General features: G+C 35.2%; 3 protein-coding genes across 6 annotated transcripts; 1 reads left to right on the top strand and 2 right to left on the bottom strand.

Moving 5' to 3' along the window:
- LOC130801493 (peptidyl serine alpha-galactosyltransferase-like) lies at window positions 1-6,558 on the bottom strand. Of its 4 annotated transcripts, none has more exons than XM_057665356.1 (9): window positions 6,298-6,558; window positions 5,513-5,768; window positions 4,414-4,584; window positions 3,556-3,799; window positions 3,278-3,478; window positions 2,218-2,693; window positions 1,936-2,100; window positions 1,605-1,848; window positions 2-1,062 (listed from the first exon to the last, which is right to left on the bottom strand). In XM_057665356.1, the coding sequence occupies exons 2-9, from the start codon at window positions 5,659-5,661 to the stop codon at window positions 514-516; spliced, it is 2,199 nt and encodes a 732-aa protein (XP_057521339.1). In that variant the 5' UTR covers window positions 5,662-5,768; window positions 6,298-6,558; the 3' UTR covers window positions 2-513. The 4 variants fall into 4 exon arrangements, with proteins under 4 accessions (XP_057521338.1, XP_057521339.1, XP_057521340.1 ...); XM_057665357.1 differs by having other exon boundaries at window positions 5,513-5,750; XM_057665355.1 differs by lacking the exon at window positions 6,298-6,558 and having other exon boundaries at window positions 1-1,062; window positions 5,513-6,289.
- A 1,877-nt stretch (window positions 6,559-8,435) lies between these two features.
- Window positions 8,436-12,543, top strand: LOC130801305 (uncharacterized). Its single transcript, XM_057665124.1, has 3 exons — window positions 8,436-8,738; window positions 10,263-10,413; window positions 10,821-12,543. The coding sequence occupies exons 2-3, from the start codon at window positions 10,269-10,271 to the stop codon at window positions 12,158-12,160; spliced, it is 1,485 nt and encodes a 494-aa protein (XP_057521107.1). The 5' UTR covers window positions 8,436-8,738; window positions 10,263-10,268; the 3' UTR covers window positions 12,161-12,543.
- Window positions 12,544-12,888: 345 nt separating this feature from the next.
- On the bottom strand, window positions 12,889-16,040 carry LOC130801306 (jasmonate-induced oxygenase 4-like). Its single transcript, XM_057665125.1, has 4 exons — window positions 16,007-16,040; window positions 15,384-15,474; window positions 14,142-14,472; window positions 12,889-13,291 (listed from the first exon to the last, which is right to left on the bottom strand). The coding sequence occupies exons 3-4, from the start codon at window positions 14,421-14,423 to the stop codon at window positions 13,049-13,051; spliced, it is 525 nt and encodes a 174-aa protein (XP_057521108.1). The 5' UTR covers window positions 14,424-14,472; window positions 15,384-15,474; window positions 16,007-16,040; the 3' UTR covers window positions 12,889-13,048.
- Between the last annotated feature and the right edge of the window lie 505 nt (window positions 16,041-16,545).

Here is a 16,545-nt window from a genome sequence, read left to right as displayed (position 1 = left end):
GGTCCTCTAGTTGACTTGGCTATTCAAATTGATTATAGGTATGTTTTCTGAATAGTTTAATTTTTAGCCGAGTTGCTTTAAAATAGGTTCTATATATGAGTGAGACCATTGCCAAAAGAAAAATGCAAAATCAATAAGAAAAACTAAAATAAAAAGCGGTGAAAAATAAGCGGAGTATTAGACAAATTAAGGTGCATCCTCAACACTTAGTTGCTAGAAATGATCATGAATTACAATCCCGTAGGAAAGAACCAAAATGAACAAAATTCCAAATGTTAAGATTAGGAAATGAACCAATTTATCTACCTATAGTAGGAAAGAACCAAACACAAACCGGTTCTAGTTTATCGAAAGATATAAGGATGTTTAATGTCTACATTAGCAACCTCTCGAGTTTTTAACAAACCGTGTAGTATGGTCGTATGGCGTTAGCGCTTTGAATTGCTATCGGATACATCATCATTTCTTCTACTTGTATCAAACAACACCAAATACGTCTCCATCTTGCTCTTGTTATGTACCCTTTCTTTTCCGTTTTTTATCACCAACAAATGCTCTCACAATTAATAACAAAACACCCAAGAACAAAACAACCCCGAGTAGCGCCACCAAAATCCCGAAGAAGTTGAGTTCGTCTGATTGAGGAGAATTTTGCAGTTCTGAAGAGTCACTGCTTTCATTGGCATTATATTCGTTTCTATGTATCGTTTCTTTGTTTCCTACCTCATCAAGTGTGACCAATATGTTGGGATCGGGACAATTTCTTCGTTTATGATGCAGATAAAGAGCTTCATTCAAAGTTCTTGCACATTCTATGCTTAGCAAATCCCTATTGTATGCGTCCTCATCGGTTCTATCAAGAGTTATAGGATCGGGAGGGTCAGGAAACTTAGCCCAGCAAGTGCGTACCAAGTCAGTATTTTTCCAATTACCCTTGTCGAATCTCCAGTTTCCGACCTTAAAGTCTAGACCATAGTGGAAAACCCTGTAATTTATGCCGAGTTGAGGACCATATCCCGGATACATCATTAATGAGCCATCTATTCTATGCCGTAAATTTAACTGCAAAATAGACAGGACAAGCGCAAAGGGATCAGGCACCAGCATAGTTTTCAAATACATTTGCCTTAAATGATCATAGAAGCAACAACACAACAACATTCTAGTACCCCAATGCCATTAATCCGCTCTCACCTAAGCTGGGTTTGGAGGGTTAGATGTATTACCCATTTACCCTTGTTATTGATAGCAAATAGGTTGTTTCCGATTGACCTTTAGTGGCGAACATCACCCGCAATTACATAAAGAAAAAGTGCACATAATTTAATGAACCCATTTTAATACAATCCATTATAATCTGAAACCAAAGAATTATACAGTCAATATAGAATCATGAAAAAGAAAACAGAAATCGGATAACCAGGAAGGAAAGTGTGACGAGAGTTTTGGGATCGAGAAAGTTCACACTTGTATGCAACAGTCAGCAAACACTACAGATTTGACACTATACCAACTCTTAATGTGCTCAAAAAAAGGCAGGTTCGGCCTAATAAGTCGAGACTTGAGACTACAAAAACAATGTTGCCCAAAAGAGAGATTAATACCTCTGCTGCCCCAAAACTGTAGCCGTACATCTCACTGATCCATCCAGATTGATATATGTCTCCAGTGATTTCGGTAGCATAATGTTCGGTATCAGCTCTTACCTCCTGGGTTTTAAGAAGCCAATAGAGAGACATCTTCCGAAGATCATCTATATGCATGATTATAACACCTCCAACCTTGTCACAAGCTTCGGGATTACGCGTATGGAGCTTTGCAAGTATATTGTCACAGCCAATCAAGTAACTGCAGAACCCAAATCGGAAATCATCTCATTTGCTTACACGAAATAATTTATACCGAAACGTAAAGAACGAAGCTCTAATCTCTTACTTATATGGAGCTGCAACAGGGCGGCCATGGGCAGCTTTGAATTCCCATGGCGTAACTGTGCCCCTCATGATCATATCGGCATCCAAAATTACAATATATTCGGCATCTATATGTGCATGATGAATCCAATGTACTATTCCAGCCGGTTTGTTGATTGCAGGGTACCTAGAAGGTATAAATAGGGTCAATTAAAGACCAACATCTTTGTAAAGAATGAACTAGACAAAGCCAATAGTATATCTATTGTAAGAGACTATAAGCGTTACAAAAAGCCGTTTTTACCTATCACCCGTCAAAGGATGTACGCTCATTGAAGGAACATAATGGGTTGGAGCTAAATCATACCCCTTGTAATGCTTTAGATCTTCTTCCGTACAACTGAGAAGCCGAGTGATATTGCCAGGCTGACCACTTAGACGAAAGCTATGCATAAGGCCAACAGTTTGCCAATCAAAATAAGAGTTGCATTCAGCGGAGAAGACGGTGTGGATTTTTGGGTATGGTTTGCTAATTTCACCAACTATTTCTTGCTTGTTATATACGTCTTTACTTAGCCAGTTAATGTGACCTGGAACTTTTGGTTGAGTAAGCTCTTTAAATGTCTTGCTCTTCAGGAAACTTATATATCTCGAAAGTTTTGGTTTAGGGCACCCTCTTGCAGTATGATGAAGAACCAAAGCTTCGTTTAGCATGTTCATGCACTCTATGCTCAGCATTAGACCTCTTCTAATGCCTGGATGAGTTTCCAATATCATCACCTGCGGTGAATTATGCAGTGTTGATAAAGTGAAAATTCTTGTTTTACTTATCCCAAAATGAATTAGGAGAAAAAAATTTTGTTTTTTAGACTTGAAATACGTTTTCCTATGAACGGGGGGCCACTGAAATTAGCCATGTCTCGGTATAGATATTTACTCGAGTAATAAAAGGTTTGGTCCTAATAGCTCCATCAATGGTTAGAAAAATTGTGAAGGAAAGAGCAAAAAACAATGTTAATAAACTATTGCTATGAAGCAGTGCAAAAATATGGTTTCGGTCAGGTTCACGGTAACAGTCGCAATACGGATGATATCACGGTCAATGCGGCTTATATTTTGGTCGCGACAAACTCAAAAACCTTTACAATACAGTCGGGATATGGTGATGCGGCCTTGTTTTTGCACTATGCTATGAAGTATAGAAGTGGTCTCCCCCTCTTCCTCTTCAACTCGGTGGAAATTTCTAAATTTAAATTCCAAACATTAGAAGGAAAGAAACTTCGATGATGATAAAGGGCCTGGTAAGATATCTTTAATAAAACAAAAGAATCCATACATCTATTGCTATAAATTATCAATAATACCTCTTCTGGATAAGGCGGTTTGGGAAAGAGGCGTCCACAGTCATAAACAATCCCATCTTCACGGTGATTAAATTTGGTGAAAGACCAGTTCCCGACTGTGAATGGCAAGCCATAATGCAAAAGAATGGGTTCAACACCCTCTCTAGGAACATAGCCCGGATAAATCATCAAGTCATCAGAAATTTTATGACGAAGTCCAACCTGAAATAGAAACAGCATAACGTAACCAGAAAAAATTTCAAGCGTTATAAGAACACATAGAAATATTTACGACTTACTTCTGCAGCACCAAACGAATAACCATACATTTCACTGATCCATCCCTTTCCATATACATCACCAGTAATGTTTGTAGCCCAGTGAGCCCTATCTTCACGCACTTCTTCAGTTTTCGAGAGCCAAAAAGGAGCCATGGCTCTGAGATCATCTATATGATAAACCAACAAACCCCCTACCTTGTCACATAGCTCGGGGTGCTTTGTATGCAATTCCGCCAGGATGTTGTCACATCCAATCAAATAACTGATGGAATATATATCATAACATCAGAGAAGTATTAATGTATGTATAAGCAGAAGCAAAAAAGCGTAGTTTAAAGAACAAAAAAAATAAAACTAGGAATATAGTGAGACGAGTTGCACAAGAAAAGGTCACATTTAAAATGGATGAAACAAATTAAAATGCATCAGTTCATGAAGAATATTAACACTGGTTCCATGGAAGCTACCACTCTATTTGATTGTGCTTGAAGTAAAACCTCTTTCAGTTGCCAAGTACGCTCTCATTCTCAAGCCACTATCCTGGTAAAAAAATTAATGTATTTATAATAGTTGATACGAACTATAAATGTTCGAAAATAACCCACATGTGATCCCATATCGGAAAATTAGAGAGGTTGACTAAGATATATACTTGAGCTACTCCTAATACCAATTGCTTTTAGGATGGAACCTCACCTCTTGTGTGGGTCTGGTGTACAAGCCAAATTTATCAAATGGCTTACATCAGTGGAAGTAACTATCCGCATAAACCACTTACCTCTATCCTAAATGAAATGTTAACAGCAAAAAGTGACAAGGCATATAACCAAGAGCAAAGACTCAACATAGAAGTTTGAAAATAACGATTGTCCATACTCGTAATATTGAGCAACAGGCCTGCCTTTCTCAGCACCTAGTTCCCAAGGAATTATTGGACCTCGGATGATCATGTCAGCATCTAAAATCACAACCCAGTCAACATTCTTGGCATCCTCGCTATACTTGAGCCAATGCACAATTCCAGCAGGCTTGTTAATTGCAGGATACCTAAGCGAATTAAATATACTCTCAGTTTAATCATCATGATTCCAATAAGTTACGGAAAAAACAACAAGAAAAACTGACGGAACGTAGCATATAGACAAAAACGGAAAATATTGATTGCATAGAAAAGCTTACATGTGCTTTATAATAAGCTCGTTAAATAAAACATTGAAAGGAAGATTATGCTAGGCAAGCAATCATTTTAAGACGAATAAGGGTAAGCAGTAACAAGCGTTCTTGTAATGTTCACACTTGCATGGTAACTTTTTGCATTAGCCATTAAACCATTTGTTTCCATTCTTGGCCTATGATTTTGCAGACTATGATTAGTATTGATCATAATTCATACCCAATAACCAATGCCAACATCCACACCAAAGCTCTCTACCCTCATCTTGATAGAAACCTTAGCCTTCAAGACAACATAACGAAAACTCAAAAATTCAATAATAATTAGTGACAACACGAGTCAAGCAGGACAAAGTCAAGTGGTAAAGAAAAGTTTTATATCAAGTATCCATCCTTTCTCGAGAATCATCCTCTATAGCAAATTAGAGTGCCGGAAAAACTATTAACACGACAATTGTAGAACTTGTAGCTTCATGAGCATGAGTAATCCTAAGTATGCTTCTATTCGACAACATTTTTCATATAAACATAGCATTTGATAAATTTGTTATCGGGCTTCTACACAACAAACCCAGATTAGAATAGAGTTGACTGCATAGATACCCGATGTTGTTCCATCTTAAAACCAATTGGTATTAGAGGAGTAGCCCATCAAGTATATATGTTAGTCAATCTCTAATTTTCCGATGTGGGATCACATGCGGTTATTTTCAACAACATCAACCAAATTAACAACAGCAACTAATGAAAACTATGAAAGTCAATGATGATTAGAAACAAGAGCTGAGGATGTTTTTTTTACCAGTCACCAGTTCCTGGGTGCCTGCTCATTGAAGGAACCTCCATAGTGGGAGCTAAGTCAAACCCTTTATAATGTTTCTTCTCTTCTTCTGTGCAGCTTAGAAGTCGAGTAATAGGCCCGGAATGGTTCGATTTCCGGTAACTATGCATAATCCCAACAGTTTGCCAATCAAAGTAATTGTTGCATTCTGTTGAGAACAATGTGTGGATTCTCCATGGAGCTTCCCTAACATTATACCCTTTTGCAAACACAAATGCTGAAATTAAACCCAAATATACAATCAAGATCACAATTTTCTCCATTATAGACCTAATACAGGTACTCCCAAATGTATATGATCTCTGTTTATCATGGTCTTCATTTGAAATAGTCAAATTCAATAGACATGCAAGTTAGTTGAGTTTTTTTTTTACAAAATTATTTGCTGGATTATTAATTTAAATTATTGGGTTTTCTGTAACAAGATTGGTAACTAAAATATGAATTATTAAAAAAAAAAATTAAGGGTTGAACAAGAGAGAATCTTTTTGTATATTCTTATTTTTATTTTAATTAATCTCTCAATAATTCTAAAGAAAAGAATCATAATTTATAAAGCAAATGATTCCTAGGCTGAAAAAATTCAATATCAGCTATACCCAACAGATAATATGCAACATTCAGTGAGGTTGAAGCAAGAAATAATCATCATAAAGCAAGAATTTTTTCTAAATATAGTTGCATATATTGGATTGAATGTTCAAAGATAACCCATGGAAATTAGTTCATAAAACAAAAGAAGGTACCTGAAGAGAAGATAAATGGGGCATCTCTTTGTAGAGTAGCTTCAGTGAACTGAGAAAACTCAGAAAAGAAAAGGATAGTAGCATGATTTGTTAATCAGTGATTAATTTTTAGTAGCAAAGTGTTTTATTCAAGAAAATAATTGTAATGGAAAATGGAGTGGTTGCACATATGAGCAAGTGAATCAGTGAAATGAAAAGTGACATGTGATGTTGTGTTTCAATATTTGATCCAAATGACAACTACTATAACATCAAGTCATGTTCAATTAACGGTTATTCGCAAATCATAATTTTCTATTCAATCATCATGCTTTATACACTACCAAAAAAAAAAAATAAAATAAAAATTAATAAAATAAATAAAACAAGAAAAAATGAATTAAAAATCTAAAAGTCTATCCTTATCAAGTTTTTCCACCATGTGAGAATGATTTGCTATAAATATTACAAATTACCGTTATTTACTTAGATTCATGCAAATAGTTGTCGAGTGAAGATGTTAATTTGACTAGTTAAAAGATTAAAACTATTATATTTAATTTGTTAGTTGCTAAATTTGTTGTATAGGCGAAATGATTTGAAAATTTTTGGTAAAAATTAGTAATTTACAAATTTTCAAATGACACGGTTTTTCAATGAAAGCGACTTTATTGAGATGACTTGTAACTTTAAAATAAAGTGATTATTTGTAACTTTAAACTGATCAATTATAATTTATAACCTTAATAAAAGAAGTATATGATAGTGAGGAGCGCCAACTAACTTTCATTTTTATTTTAATTTCTAAAGAAGAACTCATTTCTAAACTTGCAATTTCATTTTTTATTTTTTTTATTTTTCATCCATCATTTCGGATTTTCAAGATTTATTCTTTTTTAGATTTTTGTCGTAAAATTAATTACTATATTTACATTTTTAATTATAAAAGAAATTAAAAGTCAAATAAATCGAATAAAAAGTCAAAGCTAACATGTTGATCATGATAAAAGTCATAAAATATCTTAAAATGTATGTGTATAAAATGTAAAATTATTTTAAAAATAACTGAAATATGAGATATTGAAAATAACTCAAATGTGATATTTCATTTCAGTTTTTTTCTTAAAGCTTTTGTATTATTGATTCATGAATAGATAAGGTATTGTTTTTTGTGTTTATTTTCTTATTACTCCTTAATTCCTATCTAACTTATTAGCATTGTTTTTCCTCAATAATATCAAATTAATTATTAATGTTAAAATAAAAACATTAATAAAGAAAAAGATTTAGACTTATATGTTATGTTAGCCATATTTTATTCACATATTTTTTCCATTATTTGGCTCAATTAGTGTCAAACGACCTTGACAATCAGAAGATTTCACAAATTTACAACTTATTGCGTAGGTCTCAAATGTATATTTATTTATTTTTATTATAACTACAGTAAACATCCCTGTTACAAGCTCTCACGTACCTTTTTCGTCACTAAGGCGTGGTGGAGTAATCTTTTGACCACTTTCCCTACTTATCAATTTTATGAGAGCATATAAATAAGAAGCAAGATGTTCAATCATCCAACCTTCGTTTAGTTTATTTTTCTATTTGCTTAGTTTAGAAGCTTTATTTTACGAGCTCTTCCTTAATTTATTTTGTATATTTAACTCTTACTGCAAATATATATTCAAACACTTATTGCATAGGTAAAGTTTGTGATTTGGCTCATCAAAGATAGATTGGTATTCTTGTATTTTAGGATTAGATCAATACTTTATTAAACTATTTTATTTAACACCTAGACTGCAATTGGAGTTTTTATGAAATTTATCAATGAGATTGAGGGCGAAAATTAATTTTCATTAATAACCAATGCTTAAAAATCATTTTATCTCCATGAGAATAGGTAAATGTATGGGTTGAATTTGTTTAATCTGTACTCCAAGTCATAAAATGTGTTAAGCTGCGTCATAATAGATAATTAAACATGTTTAAGAACGTTATTATTGCTCGAGAGATAACATTAGTATTGATATTCAATCAATGTTTTTTACAAAGAGGGAGTATTTCATATAAATAATTTTTCAAGAAGTAAAAAAAATAAAAATTAAACGATAAAATAAATTAAGTAGGAGGTCCAAAAATACGTAAATGATCCAACTACTAGTACCTCACGAGTCACGGGTCCCTCAATAGTCCAATTCCTCTTCTTTCGCTCTTTCTCATCCATCCATCCATCTATCGGTTTATCCCCATTCTCAAACCCTAGATCCCCTTTTCTTCTCTTCTTGGCCGCCGCCACGAACTCTTTCACCGTCGTTCCTCTTTATCTAAATCAGTTTTTCGATTGATAATTCATTCTTTCTTTTTCGATCTATATAATTTTTTCTTATTCCTTTCGACTTTCCAAAAACTAATTTTCTTATTTTTTTTTTCTTTCTTCGCGCGCTTCCGATCTGGTTGCGGTATGTGTTTTTTCCCCTTTTTTGTGTTCTTTTGTTTTAATCTTCGATCTGTTCGATTCGATTTTCGTTTTAATCTCTTGAATTTTATGTTTGATTTGATTCGATGTCGATTTTGACTGAAATCTTGATTTTTACTGTTCCGATTTGTAACCCTAGGTTTTAGATCTGATTTCCCCTAATATGATTTCGATTTCATTTGTTTGAAAGTTTCGATCTTTGTGATTTTTCGATTGATTGTTTGATTGAAAGTCTTGCGTTTCGATCTGACGTCACATCACATACCCTTCGATAATTTTATTTATTTGTTATTTTTATTTTATAATTATTTTTTAATCATTTATGAGAAAGCATGTCTTTTTATAAAAATAATATGGAAACTTTAAACTTGCGCATTACTGTCACACTTAATTTATTGAGCCCCACTCAGCATAATTGTTTTAGGTAGAAGATTCTCCATTTGCATTTGAGTTTTGTGGTCTCTGGATATGTATGGTACTTCACTTTATGAACCAATACTGTTTAGAATCAAATGTAGACTGACAGCATTAACATTAATGAAATTGTTGTCGAATATAGATGTTGAAATCTATTACTCCTTTAGGATCAAACATCAGAGTCGCACTAACGCATGTTTGCCTGTGTTCGAATGGGACACCAAAATGAGCATTTGTCGGGTAGGCGGGGCAAGAGAAGGGGTAATTCCATTGGGTGATATGTCTTTGATGAATGCATATGAAATGGGAAATGATTATGTGTAGTTTAAAGTAATTGTTGTTTATTGACTTATGTTTTATGCTACAGTTCGTTTTCATTTGAGTTTCATGATCCTGTGTTTTTGATTGATGAGTTGGTCGTTGATTTTAAGTGCTCAAAGCAATGCTGTTCCTGTGACATATTAGGTGCATTCGTAATAAAACCTAAGTGATCGACCCTCTTGACCCTTGTCACAAGATTGTCTGGAGACAAAGTTTTGAGTGATAAGCTTAGCTGATTGCAATTTCAAGTGTCATACGTGTTATGAAAGATTAAGATATAATAAGGTCTTTGCATGAGAGGTGGAGGATATTTTTCTTTGCTTTCATGTGCCATCTATGCTGTAAGCCTTGTTTGATGAATAAGCAGTGCTCTTATCAGATATGGATAGTGTCCAACTTTTTCTCTATAAAATGAAGTTGTTTAAACCTTGGTTATGGATGAATGGAAAAATAACATTTTGTTGTATTTGGAATTTTTCATAATTTGGCATTATTGTTGCTCAAATTTTGTACGGAGCTAGCTTATAATCATAGCTGAACCAGTTAGCGAGTTTCTCTACATATAATGGTGCAATCTTTCATGAACTTTTTCATTCTTTACTTCTCTTGACTTGTGTTCAGCGCATAGCATTTCGTGCTGGCAATCCTTGATCCACATGTTAGCTATATTGTGCATTGAAGATTTTATATGCTTACTATGCTACCATCTGAAATGTATCAATCTGATTATTTTCATGTGTTGGCTGATTTATTTCTTTTTTTTTTCTAGCTGATCATGGCCTACAAACGACCCTTTGATGATGAAGTGGTTGATGATGGTTCCTCCAAGCATCAGAGACAGGATGGACCCATTGATGAAATTAATTTATGTAATGATAGTTTCTCTAGGCAAGGTGCCTCTGGGAAATCTTCTGATATAGGTAGGTGAATAATTGACTAGCTTTTTGCTTTGCAGTGGCAGGGAGTATATTTAAGCGGTGTTGAGTCTTTCCATTGAATCATCTTTACCTTTTTATTCTCTCTTTCTAGTGTGTATATTGTTAGAAATATGTGATGAATTCACCTGTGGCGCTGTCTGTTTGGTGCTCTGTAATCTGTATATATTCTATGTAAAACTCTTGCAATAAACAATCCTGGTTGATTATGATATTTATATCGAGGTCAGTTGCCTAGTTGGTGCTAGTATTAGGGAATAAACAGGCGATACTAATTTGAAAGTTTTAGGGATGTCCCACATTTAGACAATTGTTCCCTATGTGACCCGCCTTTGTAGTTTGCAGGCTTGTGTTTTCATTCTTTAGCTTGGCTTATACATTATTTGCATCAGGTGAGTCTAGCATTGGAAAATATGAACTGGACTCTCGTCAGGATCCTGAAAATAGCTGTTGTCCTGTACTACCAAGAAAGATGGTAGAAGATGTTGAAAGGGGTGTTCCTAGATCTTCTTCTGTATCTCATTGGGCCACCAGTAGTACAAGTGATGAAGATGAACTGCCTGAAGATGTGCGTCAGTTGCCTTATTACTCTGGGTATATCAGTTTTGACCATCTTATGAGGCCTGGAATAAATATTGATGATGTATATAACTTGTTGGATCATCCTCCCCGGAAGCGTGTTCCTGTTGGGCCTGATCACCAAGCGGAAATTCCTAGTTGGGGAACCGAGGTAAATGGAACGACTTTAGATGGCTTGGGATCAACGGAACTCGGTGGTTACTGTATCATGTCTATTTCAAAGACGGAGCCTCTGCCATACAATGGCGAGAAGTTTGGTGATGGCAGGACCGACTGTGATTGTCTAGATCAGGGGTCTGTGAGATGTGTCTGGCAGCACATTGCAGAAGCTAGAGATAAGCTCAGAAGGACCCTTGGCGAGGATATTTTCATGCAGCTGGGCTTTAATGACATGGGAGAAGTGGTGGCAGATAAGTGGAGTGAGGAGGAACAGCAGTTATTCCATGAGGCGGTTTACGCCAATCCAGTTTCATCAGGTACAAATTTTTGGAACGTTCTTTCAGCCGTATTCCCTTCTCGAACCAAGATGGAGATTGTCAGTTACTACTTCAATGTGTTCATGCTCAGAAAGCGAGCTAGACAGAATAGATGTGACTCGATGAACATAGATAGTGACAATGATGAATGGCAAGGAAGTGATGTTGATGGGGGCGATGGAGGGGTGTCAGATGAAGATGAAGATTCAGGTATTGAGTCCCCTATATGCCACGATGGTCTTGTCTTTCATCAAAATGGTTTGCATCTGCATGAAGATGAACATCAACCAGAGGATGATGCAGAACTTTCAGATGAAATCCGAGAATATGATGACAACAATGATGATGGAATTGTGCGAAAACCTGATCCTAATTCTACCTTTGAGCACCCTCGCAAGAAATCTGATGATGATGTCGAAAATGATGTCCAAGACGGATCATGCACATCATCAGATTCAGGAGCTAACGTAGAAGCATCACGTTTAAACCCCGACGGTTGTCAAGAATGGGGTCACTATATCATTGATTCCTCCGATGCTAAAGCCTGGGATGGGTATAATAGCGTGAGCTGCTCTAAACATGTAGATTTCTTGCCAACGTGCATGATTGAAGAGGTCTTTAGAGATGATCATTTTGACTCCGAGGGTAAGAAATGGCGAGGACCGAGGAACCTGTAATAATGATGGTGTTTTATAAGTCCAGCATTTTTATCCTGGCATTTGAGATTCAAGCACTCGAGAGTAATCGTGTGCCTACCGCTTATCTGCAAAAGGCGAGCATCTGTCTTACTTTGTTTGTAGAGCTCTAGAGGATCCAATTTTCCTGATGTAAATTCCCATTTGAGTGGAAGATGAAAGATCCAGCATAAAGTGTAAAAATAGTAACTTTTACTTAATCTTTATAGCGCACCTACATAAGCCGTGCGCATCTTTTTTTTTTTTTTAGCTTCTCTTGTCTTTTACAGCTTGTAAAAGCTTCTGGGTTTTACAACTTAATTTTGACCCCAGTTTTTTAATATGAAATAAACTTGTTCTAGTATGATTTCCTAGTATTTTCTGTCCTTCCAGCATCTTTGTTGTGTATGTCTTATTTTCAGTATTCGTTTAATAGCAATGTTTCAATCAAATAAACATCAATAGAGTATATTTTTTTGAATCTTTTATGATTTTCTTTTCTGGACTCGAATATTGACCCTAGACCCGTCAGACCCTATGAGTTTGGGTCTGAGTTTAAATTTTTCAGACACTATAGAACTAGGTCTGGATCCAATAATAAAATAGGGTTTGGATCTGAATTTGGCTGGACCCGACTCAAATTCGATCCATGCCCATTCTTAACTCTAGCTAGTTTATGAGCTATATTGTTACATTATCGAAAGCAATGTGTAATTTGTTGCTGCTAATGGTTGTGCACACAACCTCATTCTCCTGTCATATTCACACTGATGCATTGTGCAACTATTATGTCAAAACTTCTACGAAATCAAAACAAATTGTATACTAAAGATTGATTTTTAAACAACAAAAAGTTCATTATGACAATGAAAATAAAAGGAAATGCGAGAACTAAATCTTAAGAGCATCAAGCACCCTCTTTCCCTGAGGATAGGTCTCAGAGAATAGTTGTTTGTAAGTTTTCATGTTCACTTTCTTATAAAATTGGGGTTGGTTAGTACTAATCAGTTCTTTAATAGGCCCCACTTCTTTTTCAGGTTCAGCATTACAGAATGCAGCTGCTGAGAATCTCTCCCTTTCTGCATTTGTCACCACCTCGTGTATTACACTCTTGAATACACCATTGCCCATGACCTGCAACATCACATATTCAGATAAGAATCAAAGATCAAACAAGGTAGTTCAGCAAAACATTTAGACATGTTTTGAGTGAAGAGATTGTTGGAAATACTTCACACGTGAGAAAGATTCCACATCATTAAATATTAGATTGTAGACTTCACTCAGCATTTTTCATACAGGAGCCTATTCTTTTAAGCATTGTTTGGAGTCGAAGGACTCTTTGGCCGCATCCTCCTTCAGGAGTATGGGTTGCTGCCTTCGTTCCTTCCCCAGACCCTGATCATAGTTTTCTATGAGCGGGAAACAATGGGTATGATGATGATGATGACGACTTGCATATAATACTTGGTGAGTAATCCTCCTAATACCATATGGTTTTAGAAAAGAGTGAACCTCGTCAAGTGTGTATACAAGTCCACACTCATTACTCTTGGGCCTGTGGGCCTAAGCCAACAGGTGTTCCGTGAGTGTGTCCACACTAGTGGGCCCATGGAGTCATTATGTGACAAATTATCACTTCCTAACAAAGTTATACAATCTTATCCTTATATAACAAAAGGGTAGTGTTCGATTGACCTTTGAAAACAAAGGTCATCAGCATTTAAAAATACACGAGATTCATTTGGAGGTTTTTTTCACCGAGGGTCTTAACAGTCACAACCTTTTTACCTGATAAGGGTACAGTCTATCGTCTTTCAGCCTCCCCAAACCCCAATCTGGTTGTCAATATATTTACACACACAACTCGGGATATCATGCTCAAAACCCACCCGAACACCCTAATGTACACTTTGATCTGTAACTGGCTAAAGGTTCACAATTCAACCAAAATTTCCTCAAAACATATCAACGATTAGTTTACCTCTGCATAATCACCAGCATTAATGAAGAGAGCTCCAGGGATAACAGGAACCTTGAACCATTGATCATCTTTCTGAATATGTAAGCCCTCTGCCACATTTTTATCTGGTAAAAGTATTGTAATAGTTGATCTATCTGAATTTAGATGAACTCCATAAACTTGATCAGGCCGTGCACAACGTGGGTAGATTCCGAATCTTGTGTCTATGGATCCTCGTTCACCATGCTCCTTTATGACGCTATCATCCTTTAAATCCAGACAACGCGCCATGGCTTTCAGCATAACTAATAAGATTACTGTCAAATTCAATGAGAACTCATCCAGAACTTCTCTGCAAGCTCACAAGAACTCGTTTTTCTTAATAAAATCCACTAAATGCATATGAAAAACAATCACTATAAACCCATCAAAAATCAGTTCTAGTTAGCTCATATCAATTGAAATTTGTAATCAACTGATAGATAGATGTATATGCTAGGCCGTGACAATTCGTCACATAATCACCCCATGACCCCACTCATGTGGACCCACCAACATGGCACCCATGGGCTCAAACCCACAAACCCATTGACTTGCATATAAAACATGATGAGTTTCACTCTTTCCCAAAACCATACGGTATTAAGAGGATTACACATCAAGCATTATATACACTTCTATAATTCACTATTTTAGTGATGTGAGATCTTCACATGTGAAATAATTTCAACAGTATACTTTCAAATTTAATTACCTTGATGCCAGGCTTCACTTTGACTTCCGCTTGTGAGGGGTGGGGTTTTGGGTAGGATGTACGCACTACGCAACCTTACACTTGTGAAAATAATAGGTTGTTTACAAAATATTATTTGTATGTTTGCATTACTAAAAATTACACATGATTTGATGAGCCATTTTGCTCATTATGACCTGAAGCAAAGAAATATGGAACATCGGCCTATTAGGAATAACTAGGATGAATATGAATATGAGGCGAACACTAGAAATTGACAAAGATCAATTCAACAATAGAATCAACAACAATGCCAAAGCCTAAATCCCAAAAGATTGAGTCGGCTACATAAACGCCCATGTGAGATTTTTGGTACATGTTCATGGATGTGACTAAATTTTACTGAGCTGGTTGTCACTAACTTACCGCTTACCTACCTCTTTTATTCGGGCTTGGGACCTAGGGGAGGAGTTAGCTCAAACAATAGAATAAAAATCAGAATTCTAAAGGGTTGATAATTGATAATTTACCTAAACTTTTGAGGCCAAAGTTGGAGCTTTCTTTGATCTTCAGGATAAACAGTAAGAAAGAGTCTATCATTCCAATTCAGAGACTTATTCCCTGCAATAGTTGCAGCATTCCCATATCCATTAAAGAAATCTTCAGCTATTGAGCATTTTAGTCTCTACTCTAATGGAAGTCCAAAAAATTGTCTAGTAACCTCAATCAAATCATTCAGAAATGAAATTGTCATCCCATGATTTACAATCTATCAATAATAAGACAAATTACTTAATGATTTGTTTGATCATAAGTGTAATAAACATGTTGGAGTATATAAATATCCTAAGGCCTCAAGCCTACTATCATCGACTTAAGTTTTTGGTTGAGTTGATTTCTTGAAATAATATCAAAAGCCAACATTATAAGAGGTCACCTGTTCAAATCCTACCTCTTATTTAATTTTTTAAGATAAGAAAATATATAATCTCAGATAATTTTTTAAGATAAGAAAATATATAACCTCAGATATGGAGAGAATCTATGTTACATCCATACTTCAAGCTTAAAGAGACTCTCGTGTGAGGGGTATCTTGCGGACTCATGACAAAATAAGTAAAGAATCAAAGAAAAAAATAAAAAAAATAAAAACCTGGAAGCAACCCCAATCTTGTTAAGCAGAGTGAAGTTTGGTGAGTTCAATTTGAGCAGCAGTAGAAGGATCATAAACAGAAAGAGGAGAAAAATCAATGAATAAAGATTGATTCCATAAAGTTGGGGAAGCATCAATGGCAGGAAGTATAACTTAATTTTTAAGGATGTATTTTTCTGGGATTTCTCCTGTACTAATCTTGATGCTATATCTTCTTTCCTTGATTCATCCATTTCAACACTTATAGGGTTCTCAGTTTCTCACTTTCACTTGCTTAATCTTTTAGCTTTCTGTAGATCAAAGCTCTTATCCAATGGTTATACTACTATGTCAAATAATTTAATTATATGCGATTCCGTCGGTGTTCTATTTGCTTTTTGGACACTATTTATCTCTTACTCTTAATTTATATTTTATTATTAATCTATAAATTAAAATTCAGTCAAGTGAGATTTTATTTGATCAATTTAAAGATTATTCATATAAATTTTTCATAATTTTTAATTATGTATAATTAGAGATATTAAGAATTGAATAAG

Source organism: Amaranthus tricolor, chromosome 15 (genome assembly GCF_026212465.1).
Source record: "Amaranthus tricolor cultivar Red isolate AtriRed21 chromosome 15, ASM2621246v1, whole genome shotgun sequence".
Lineage (NCBI taxonomy): Eukaryota > Viridiplantae > Streptophyta > Magnoliopsida > Caryophyllales > Amaranthaceae > Amaranthus > Amaranthus tricolor.
The sequence above is the reverse complement of the archived record's forward strand: the minus strand, read 5'-3'. Positions and strand labels throughout refer to the sequence as shown.